We start from the raw sequence: 10,928 nt of genomic DNA, 5'->3' as shown, positions 1-10,928 counted from the left end.
CCAGCCGGCTCCGGCCTCCTCCCCGGAGAGCGGCGGCGGCACCGGCCCGGCCTCCCGGCCACCCAGGGGCGGGGAGGGCAGGGCAGGGGCGGGGGGCCCGCCGCCGCCGGGGCGGCTGGGCGAGCGGGCCGGCGGGAGCGGCTGGAGGCGCGTCCCGGCGGGGCTGCCCCCCCCTGCCCCGTCCCGTCCCGTCCCGCCCCGTCCCGTCCCGTCCCCGCCGGGGCCGGGCGCAGCATGGAGACGGTGCTGCTGGAGCACTTTCCCGGGGGGCTGGACTCCTTCTCCTCGCCCCCCTACTTCGACGAGGAGGACTTCTTCCCCGAGCCGCCCCCGCGGGAGGCGCTGGCCGTCGACGGGCTGCTGGAGCCGGAGGTGGATTTCCTCAGCCGGCAGCTGCAGGAGTACTACCGCGACGGCGGCGACCCCGAGGGCGGCTACCGCTGCCCGGCGCCGGCCGCCACCTTCCCGCCCTCGCCCGCCTCGCCCGGCTTCGCCTACGAGTGCTGCGGGGCGGCGGGCGCGGCGCTGCTGTCCCCGGGGGGGAGGCTGCAGGCGCTGGGCTCGGCCAAGCGGCGGAGGCGGGTGCGCTCCGAGGCGGAGCTGCAGCAGCTCCGTCAGGCCGCCAACGTGCGGGAGCGGCGGCGGATGCAGTCCATCAACGATGCCTTCGAGGGACTGCGCTCGCACATCCCCACCCTGCCCTACGAGAAGCGTCTCTCCAAGGTGGACACGCTGCGTCTGGCCATCGGCTACATCAACTTCCTCAGCGAGCTGGTGCAGTCCGACCTGCCGCTGCGCAGCGCCAGCAGCGAGAGCCCCAGCCAGCCCAAGAAAATCATCATCTGCCACCGCGGCACAAGTAAGTGGCGGCCCGCCCCGTCCCGGTACGGCCCGTCCCGTCCCGTCCCGTCCCGGCTCCGCAGGAATGCCGGCCCCAGCAGTAACCCCTCTGCCTTTCTCCCTGTCCCCTAGGATCTCCCTCCCCGAGCGACCCCGACTACGGACTCCCCCCTCTGGCCGGTCACTCGCTGTCGTGGACTGATGAAAAGCAACTCAAGGAACAAAACATCATCCGGACAGCCAAAGTGTGGACCCCCGAGGACCCGCGGAAGGTGAACAACAAACCCTCCCTCAACGACATCGAGAACGAGCCCCCCTTCGACTTCGTGGCGTGAGGCGCCGCGCGGGTGGCCCGCGCCCCCGCCCCGCCCTGTACATGCTGTATGTAGAGACCTATATTGTAAATGTAATTTAAGATTCAGACTCTAAGGGCAATCAACTTTATTTATCTATTTATTACGGAGTAGTGATAATGAGGTAGAATCGTCTGTTTTGAATGTATAATTTATATAATTTATCCTGATTTTTTTAAGAGATGCAATAGGTTTATTCCACCAGCACCTTTCTTTGGGGGGAAAAAAAAAAATAATGCCAGAACCTGTGAAAATAATTTATTACCGCACGTGGACTCTTCCTGTGTTTGTTAATAATAAACCCGGACTGTACTTTGCGGAGCAGTGTGTTTGTGGGAAGCGTCAGCCCAGAGCCCCACCGCATCCCGCGGCAGCCCTGTAGCAAACGCCGGGGCCGGTCCCCGGGCGGGCGGGGGGAGCCCCGGGCCCCGCGGGGCTGGAGCCCGCCCCAGCCGCCACCGTCCGCCCGGGACCGACCTCGCTCTGCCCCATCGCCGGCTCGGGCTGCTCTTATACAGCCGGGGGGGGACGGAGGGACACTTTCTCCTTCTCTCCACCCCTTTTGACGTCCTCTCCTGAAGTGCTTCCAACTGATGTCTTTGTCTATCTCTAGGAGGTCCCCTCCTTTCAGTGCCTCTGCTCTGCTTGTGGTTTCCAGCTGAAAGACCCGAGTCCCAAAACACCAACCTTGAGAGGGTGTCGTGTGTGTGTACCCCCCCACCCCGCGCTGCCTTGTCCCCCCTCGGCTCCGCCGCCACGGGGATGGGCGCGCTACCCCGACCCGCACAAAGCTCTTCCCAAAAGTGCCGGGGACCAGGCGGGGGGGCGTGCAGGCTTGTCCCCCCGCGGCTGCGCGTCCCGGCGCTGGGGCTTTGCCTGTTGCCCCCCGCCTTCTGCGGGCCGCGCCTGGGAAACAGCCCCCGCATCCCTCGCCCTGGGGATGCCGCTGGGGGGTCGCAGTGGCAAAACTATCGTGCAACTGGTGGCAGAGTCGCCCTGGTAGCCCCAGCTCAGCGTGCCCGGCTGCTGGGAGGGGGTGTGTGTGTGGGGGGGGCGGCTGGGCTGCACCTGCCCGGGGGCGAGGGGAGGGGGCGGTAGGGGCCGGGGGGCTGCAAGTGCTACCGGCGGGGGCGGGAAGGGGGGGCGGCCCGGGGATGGGGGCTCGGCCCGGCGCCGCAGGTGCTGATTTTCCCGTGGCACCCGCGGCTCAGCCCCGACGGCTTGGCCCCCGGCAGAGCCCCAGATGCCCGGCCCGGCCCAGGGCCGGAGCGGGGCCGTGCCCAGGCGGATGGGAACGGCCCGGGTGAGCCAAGGTGTAATTATTACTCATCATATACCGCACATCTCTCCCTCTCTCTCTCTTTTTTTTTTTTTCAAAGCTGCCGCAAAGTGGGTGCAATATGTTGCGTGCATGCTAATTGCATTAACCTAGTTAGACACATTTAGTTCCCTAGCGCGGATGGCATGGATCTATTCCAATAGCAATTAGAGGAGCTACTTACCCACACAAACACGCCGAGGCTGGGCCGGGGGCGGGGTTTGTTTTTTTTTTGCTTATTTATTTGCCCGTTTTTCGTGCGAGCCCGGGGCCGCCCGGCTGCGAGCCTCGCCCCGGCCGGCAGCGGGCGGGAGGCGGGCGGCACCGGTGTCATTGAACTTAAACGGGGCTCTTTGAGCGAGAAAAAGAGCCGACCTATAATTCGATCTTGTCCTGTATTAGGACCTCATTAAACACAGAAAGTCGCTTTTGCACAAATGCTTCCATCAGGCATGTAATCTCATTACCACTCATTAGAAAGTCAAATGTTAGTCGGACTTCAGCTTAATTATAAGTTATGGAAGTGTTGTACCGTTTCCTTCTCTGTATAGCCCCGTCCGTCTCAATTGGCTTTGGTGATGCGGTCCCCCACAATTAAAACACTACAATCATTGTTATGTGGCACCTTTTCTTTGGCGTGCCACTTCTTTTTTTTTTTTTTTTTTTTTTTTTTGTGATTCAATGCTTCAACACATCCTTTAGTATGGTGCAGATGAAGCGGAAGAGCCGGCCTTCGCATGTAAAACACCAGGGTCTCTATCTTGTCACTCTCCCGTCTTGACTTGGCAAGTCCCTTTAAACCCAATCTTCAAAGAGACTGACAGCTCCTTTTGACTGACTCATCATCCATTCACCCCAGCGCCGCGCTCCTGCCACAAAATCCCGCCGCACAGGGCAGGAGGAAAGTGCCCGTGCAGGTCCCCCGGCCCGGAGGGACCCGGAGAGACCCGGCGGTTCCCGCAACCCCGTCTCCCAGCTTTCGAGGTAGTTTTTTGGGGGGGTTTTGCCGGTGGGGAGCACGGCTGGGCTCGGTAAGGACCAGCGTGGGGCAGGCGTGACTGACAGCCACGCAGCCCCCGTTCCCAGCCGCCTGCCCCCGGCCGGGAGCGGGGGGGATTGCGGTGACCGCTGCCCCTTCTCAGCGCTGCCCCCCGCGGCGCGCCCCGGCCACCGCCTCCCTGCCTGCTCTGCGCCCCTGCCCCGCACACGGAGCCCCCCCCGCCCGCCTGAAACCCCGCACCGCCTCCCGCGGGGGCGGCCCCTCCGCGGCCGCGCTGCCCCGACGGCGCCCCGGGGGGAAGGGGGAGGCCCTCCCGGGACCGGCCCGTTCCCCCCCACACCCGGCTCCGCATCCCCGTGGAGGCTGGGGCTGCAAAGGGGGACAGGAGTGAAGAAAGGAGCGGGGAAATCCCCAGCCCCGCTTTGGGGGTGGGGTGGGGGGGGCGTCAGAGGCGCTTGCAGGCGGCTCGCTCCCCGCAGGCTCCCAGGAGGGAGGTGCGGGGCTCTGGGTGTGCAGGCTGACGCTGCCCTCCCGGGATGGGAGGATGCTCACTCGTGATGCTCCAGGTGAAAAGCCGATTTAATTATCCGAAACGGACAATCCCCCGTTAAAAAAAAAAAAAAAAAACAAACCAAAAACAAACAAGCAAACAAACAAACAACCAAAACACCAAACAAGAAGAAGAAGAACAACCCCCCCCCAGCCAAGCCCCGAGGATCGGAGGCACCAGCCCGCTGGCCGGGGCTGGGAAGGCGTGCGTGCCTGCCGAGCCGCGCTGTGCGCAGGCAGGGGCTGCCCCGGGCACTGTGAACCCGTCCCGCCGCGGTTCCCAGGGCCTCTCATCTGCCGGCAGTCGGGCGAGCGCCTCGCAGGGCGTGAAGCCTCCCCAGCCCGGGATCTCACCGCGCTTTCATTCACGCATCTCTCGCTGGCACCGAGTACCAGCTGCGAGGTCGAACAAACACCAGTTGAGTGTCCCCTGGTAAACCTCCCGCTTTCCAAAGCATCCTGCAGCCGGTGGGAATTGGTCCTAAATAACTCCACAACAAACCGGGCTGCCGGGACCTGGAAGCGTGGGCGGGAGGCGATTCCCACGACGGGGCCGGGGTCTGGCCAACAGGTGCTCGGGTTTGGCGGAGGGCGCCGGGGGAGCCCGGGGAGGCAGAGCCTCCGCTGCCAGAAAGCAGCCTGCTCCGGCGCCTCCGGCTTTACATGGCGTGGAAGCCGCAAACAATCGCAATGATATCTTTATTGCTAGGTTCATGTCCTGGGCTATAACATATCAATCCCTGTCGTGGTTCTCTCGGATGCACCTGGTATTTCAAACTTGTTCTTTTTGTGCTTCTGGGTCCTGGACTGCAGCTGCCTAAAGCGAGCAAAGAGAGAGGCCCTTACAATGTGTCCAAGACGTGTTGGCATGGTTTGCTTGTCTTTAATGTACCATTAACTATTGTCTTTACACAATATGGGAACTGTAAAGCATGACATGTGTTATAATAAAACACATTTTCAACGATACACTTGGACTCGGCGCTGGGATGCAAGCAAACAAACAGGCCCAAATCTTGTTTTGTCTCCCTCGCTAAGCCTACTGGCAATTAAACTTAAGACCACTGCTTTCCCCTGATCAGCCAATTAAATTTTATGTCTCCTAATTTTTCACATAGAAAAAAAGTCTCGGTGCCGGCCCCTAAAGACATTGATTTTCTTGCTATCACCTGGCGCTCAGACCTTAGTTCCATTTATCAAGAAGGGAAACGTCAGGCGTTACATAAAGTGACTCTGTTACCATAAGGCTCTCACCATCCTGCCCTATTGTTTTCCCTTGTTAATAACTCATTACCAGGATTTAACAAATCAACCATTACATATGTTTTGTGTCTCCATATTTTGATCCGTACGATTAAGCAGATGTTACGATTGAAAATTGAAAAGTCCAAGGCTACTCTCGTCTGAAAGAAAGAGGGCAGCCTCAAACAACGAGCTAACAATGAGATTCAGAAGATCTTCAGAAAAACATTTACGACCAATAAACAGACTCCAACCTGCTCCATTTCAACCATTGTGCGCCTTGGGGGAATAATTAAGTTTAATAGGAAGAGGTCCGCGGGGTTTTCAATGCCAAGCCCACAGGTGCGGGGTGGCACGATGAATGATCCGCCTGATTTTTGCCAGGCTCAAGGGCCCTTCTCCTGGCCGGGCGAGCAGATACGAAATATTGTCATTTCTTTTAATTCACAGCGTTACTCTCAGGGCGAACAAAGGGGCGGGGGATGAATGGCTCCGGCTGCAGCCCAGGCGCGCCCGGACGACGGTGGCCTCGCCGGAGACCGCCCGGCGGGGACGAGCGCGCCGCCGCCTCCGCCGCCGCCACCGGGGGCGGCCCCGGCGGGCACCGAGGGGTCTCCGCGACCCCCCCCCCCGCCTCGCCGCCGCCCCCCCTCGCCCGCCCCCGCGCCGCCCCGGCCCCGCGCCGCCCCCGCGCCCCGCGCCGCCGCGCGCCCCGCCGCGGGACCGGACCCCGCCGCGGGCGCGCGTGCGCCCCGCCGCTCCCCGCCGCCGCCCGCGCCGCCGCCGCGGCCGGGAGGAGGCGGGGAGGGCGGCCCCGCGCCGCGGGGGGGTCCCGGCCGCGGCCCCCGCCGCCGCCCCGCCGCCGTCGGGGCCCCGGCGGGCGGCGGCGGGCGGCGGCGGCGGGGGTCTCCCGCCCGCCGGCCCGCGTTTGCGCATGGAGGTCTCCAAGAGGGGGACCGGCTGCCGGGCGTCCCCGGGGACGACGGCGGGGCCGCCCCGCCGCGGCGGCCGCGCCTGGGGCGGCCCCGGGGGGGGCCCCGCGAGGAGCCGCCGGGCCCCGTCTGGCGGCGGCCCCGCCGGGAGGAGCGGGGCTCCCCCCTGGGCTGCCCCTGGGGCGGCGGCGCCGGCTCCGGAGGCAGCGCTCGCCTCTCCGGCCGCGGGCGCGGCGCCCGCCCGGGCAGCGCGGACCCGGCCCCCGGGGGGTCCCGCGGGAGCGCCTGCCCCCCTGCCCGCCCCGGCTCCCGCGCCCCCGGCCTCCGCCCGCCGCCCCGGCCCGCCGCGGCCCGCCGCTCCCCCCGTGCATCTGCTCCGCGCAACCCGTAACGCCGAGCGGCTTGGAGAGGGCAGGGGAGGCCCGGCCCCGCCGCCCCCGCCCCGCTCCGGTCGCCCCGCGGGGCAGCCGCGGGGCGGCGAGAGGCTGCGGCCGCTCTGCCCGACCTTGCCCTGCCCGGCCCGGACGGGCCGCCGTCACCCCGGTCCCCCCAACCCTCGCCTACCCACGATCCCCGGTCGGAGCGGCGCGGTCCGAGCCCGCGGCCCCGCCGGACGGAGGCTGCCCGCTCCCCCCGGGGGAAGAAGTGCAGAGGGGTTGCCCGGGCGGGCAACAAGCTGCCGCCGGCGCCCCCGCCCCGACGGGGACCCCCAGCCCTCTGCCGCCGCGGGGCGCGGTGAGAGGGCCGGGCGCAGGGGAGCTCCGCACCCGCTGGGCGGGCGGAGGCGGCTTCCCGTTCTGGGAAATGTCTCCGCCGGGCGCCCCGGTGCCCCGGGGGTGCGCCCGGGGCCGCGGCCCGTTCGGGGGCGGCCGCTCACCGCCACAGCCGCCTGCGCTACGGCCCCGGGGAGAGCGATGTCCCGGGCGAAAGACACCGCCCGGCCCCCGGGCCAACGGTTCCTCCGCGGATGGCGGGCGGGGACGCTCCCGGGGAGGGACGGGCACCCCCGACGGCGCCGGCCCCCGGCTCGGGCGATGCCACGGGTAGCTGCCCCTCGCCGCAGAAGCGAGAAGTGGCCGGGGGCGAGATGGGGCGGGCGGGGAGCGCCCTTGCGGGTCCCGGCGCGACTCGGACAGTCCCGCTGATGCCTGCCCGCCGCCGGTGGCCCAGGGCCGGCAGAGTTTTGGGAAGAGGGGGAAAACACGGAGCCCTCGGGACGTGTCAGGGCGGCGGGCGCGTCCCGACGGCGTGGTCGGCGGGGCCGGGGATACGCGGAGCCCTGCTCCCCCCGCCTCGGCGGAGCGCAGCCCGCGGCACTGACCTTCCCGCGGGGGGGACCGGGACGCGCCTTTCACGGAATTAGCCGCACAGGCGTCTCGCTATGACTTTTGTTCCCCGCCACCGCCCGGAGACACCGCGCCCGCTCCGCCGCCAGCGCGTCCCGTCCCGTCCCGTCCCCGACGGCTCTCCCCGTGCCCTGCCCCGACAATGCCGCGAAATGCATCACTGTCACCGGGCGCGGGTGACAGATGAGGCGAAGACGCGGAGCCCTCGCCAAGGTCAAGTTGAAGATGCCGGTGGCGGTGCGGCCGCCGCCGGTTGAAGCCGAACAAGGCCCTGGGGGTGGCCTTCCCCAACGTTACATTTTTACCTCGCCCCATTTCCCCTTCTCCCCTTGGGCTTTGCCAGGAGTTTTTGCGGGGATCTGCCGGGGGGACGGGGCGCTGCGCGGGAGGGCGCGGGGGGACGCGGAGAGCCCGGGCTGCGGGCCGTGCGGGGCGGGCGGCGCCGGGGAGCGGAGCCGCGGCCGCCGGCACACGGGCGGTCGCCGGCTTGAAATAAACTCGGCAAAAACGCTCCGGGGTGGGTTTTACCCCGCGTTCAGCAAAAGTTTTCCAAACGGTGCCTGGTTAAACAAACACTTCGCCCTTCTCCCGCTCCCGCTCTCCCTCGCTCTGTGATGATTGATATTTTTTATTCAGGCAACTTTTATTTACCTTGCAAAAATGTTGGGGACAAATGTGATAAATTACAGATATGCAAATTTCTTTGAATGGCGTTGTAAGTGTGTCTCGCTGGAGCTGAATAAGTCCTTGCAAGTCGGTCTGCGCGCACTCAGGACCCCAGGGAGCTGATCAAAGCACCCTTTCTCTTTCATCCCCAGTATTCTCCTCCAAACTATTTCGATACAATATGTTTCCATGATGCACTTAATGTGCTAGGGACACAGAACTCATTACAACCTAGCTAGTTCTGCCGACCCCTTTGTTCAGAGGCATAAAGTTAAAAAAAAAGGAGGGGCGGAGGCGGGGGGGGGGAGCGCTGCTAGTTGCCAGCTTTCTGAAATGTTAAAGCATGCGTCATTTTTCACCAGGTCTCGTCTTGATATCCTCAAAAGACAAACTATGAAACCGGCCTCAGCCCTTTCTGGCATTAATTACGCTGCTGTCCAGCCGATCTGTTTTTCCTATTATATGCATTTCTCAGCAGGGATTTTTTTTTTTTTTTTACAAGACTAATGCAGCTGCGAGTCGAAGTATGAATGCGTTTTATCGGTATAGAAAAAAAAATAAGTGGAAAGGCTGAAAAAGATGTCAAAGTCTATGCTACTGTTTTTCTTGCTTGCCCCGTAGTTGAGACAGTGGCTTTGGAAAAGGGTTTTGGATCGCCCTGTTACGTTAATTGTTTTTGCCTCGAGTTATCAGAGATTTAGAAGAGAAAAACCTCAGCCGGAGGCTGCTGAAGGCAGGTTACATGTTTATTGAATGCCGATGCACCCAACAAATCTTTCCTTGCCGGGGAAACACTTCCAAGCATTTGGGGAAATAGCTGGAAATTAGCAGCCCCGCGTTCAGGGCGATCCATTTCAAACCCACTGCGAGGTGGCGGCTGTTTGGGGAAATGACTCCAGCGGGATGACAGTAAGAAATAAACTCTATTTCAGCGGATGGCGCGTTTGTTTACGGGGTTGATTGGTTGACGGAAATGGCTGGCAGCCAGTTCTGGGAAAGATTCCAGACCTGACTCCGATTAACCCTCTCTGGTGAAACTCTGCTGGAAACCAACTCACCAGCAATTGCCATTAATCTACTTACTAATTAAGCCAATTCATTTCTAAAGGAGAAAAATTCCTTTCTTTGGCCAAACTGATGGGAGGAAATTTGAAAGAAGCGCCAAACTGTGTAACTGTAATTCAGCCAAGGACTGCTAAAACAAGGTGTTGATATATAGCTGGAGATTTAAAACAAGTTTCTAGGGCAACAATCCTTTGGAGACGGTGGTATATAGTGCATAGTAGATGAAGCTCGAATAATGGTGGACTGCAGTGTGCAATTGTACGGACATTGGTTGGAACCAGGACTGCTTTTCCCAATTAAGCCGCTCAAGTCTTTTACTCCTAATAATTTATCTGCCACGTTTAAACGTTTCAGCCTTGGCCGACAGCTACAAAGAGCATCTCTGCCGGGACCCAGTGAACGCTCTTGTGGAAATAGCGTCGAACTTTCGCCCGGCGACACCTCAACTCATCTGGCTCCCGGGGTCCAGATCAGTCCAAGCAGGGACACGGGGACGCGGGGACACACGCAGGGACTCACGCTGCCCTTGCAGCCCCCCCGTGCCTGCGAGGACCTGCCCGGAGTGCGCCCCGGCGGTGCCGCTCCGGAGGCTCTCAGTGGGGCGGGGGCATATTTTGTTGAGGTTCCATTTTCAGGAGAGCAAATTTAGCTCCTGAAGACACTGTCTAGGCCGGGGAAGCGAGTCCGGGAAAGGAGACCCGGGAAAGGAGACCCGGGAAAGAAGACCCGGACCCGTCGGAGGCCGTGATGAGCTGGCCCGGGGGGTGCTATTTCCAGAACAAGCAGCCACATCTTACTCTGCTGGCAGCAGGGCACCTGCTAGGTGAGGGGGGAAGGTGATGGGGGGATGGCTTCGCCCTCCGTCCCGCCACCTGAAGGAGGAGGAGCAGCCCCGGGCCGCCCGCCCCGTCTGCCGGCCCCGCCGCCGGTATCCCTGCCCGCCCCCGCCCTCGGGGCCTGCCCCGAGCCCAGCCAAGTCGCCCGCCGTTCCCGGGCAGACCCGGGGCACCTTCACCCCTCGCTTTTACCTCTCACACGCCCCCCCGGCCCGTGCATCCCCGCTCTTCCCTCCCCGGATCGTTTCTCCGTCCCGCACCGCGCCCAGAGCAGCCCCGTCGGGGCCGGGGGGGGATCCCGCTGCCCCCCGCCTTGTCCCGCCGGTGCCACCGGTCACCGGCAGCGTTGACACCACCAAACGGGTGCCGAGGGGTGCGGGGCCGACGATGGGCACGGAGGCGGGGAAGGGGCAGGGAGGGACCGCCCGGACCCGCGCAGCCCGGGTACCCCGCTCCCCCAGGGCCGGGCTGGGGGGATGAAGGGCGCAGCCCCCCAGGGTAAATAGCGTGCGAGAGGTGACAAATGCAAGGGCGGAGAGCTTGAAATAAGTGTAACACTTCCCTCGTGTTTCGATTTTTTTTTTCTTTTTTTTTTGAAGGTGCACGGCGGCGAAGACAATGTCGAGAGTAACAAATTAAGCGTTGAGTGACTCCGTGCAGGACAAGGCGGCGGCGGTCAAAGCGCTCGGCGGGAGGCGGGAGGATGCTGAGCCCTGGACACGGACAAACCACCCTCCCGGAAAGCAGCAGCCTCGTGTCATTTCGCTAAAATGACAAGATC

At 63.3% G+C, this 10,928-nt stretch overlaps 1 protein-coding gene across 1 annotated transcript; it reads left to right on the top strand.

The window, feature by feature from the left end:
- Positions 1-234: 234 nt before the first annotated feature.
- Positions 235-1,175, top strand: PTF1A (pancreas associated transcription factor 1a). The gene is made up of 2 exons (XM_074573423.1): positions 235-859; positions 973-1,175. Exons 1-2 carry the CDS (start codon positions 235-237, stop codon positions 1,173-1,175), a joined length of 828 nt encoding a protein of 275 aa, XP_074429524.1.
- Positions 1,176-10,928: the final 9,753 nt, after the last annotated feature.

Source organism: Larus michahellis, chromosome 2 (genome assembly GCF_964199755.1).
Source record: "Larus michahellis chromosome 2, bLarMic1.1, whole genome shotgun sequence".
NCBI lineage: Eukaryota > Metazoa > Chordata > Aves > Charadriiformes > Laridae > Larus > Larus michahellis.
Note: the sequence above shows the minus strand (reverse complement) of the source record. Positions and strands in the feature narration are given on the sequence as shown.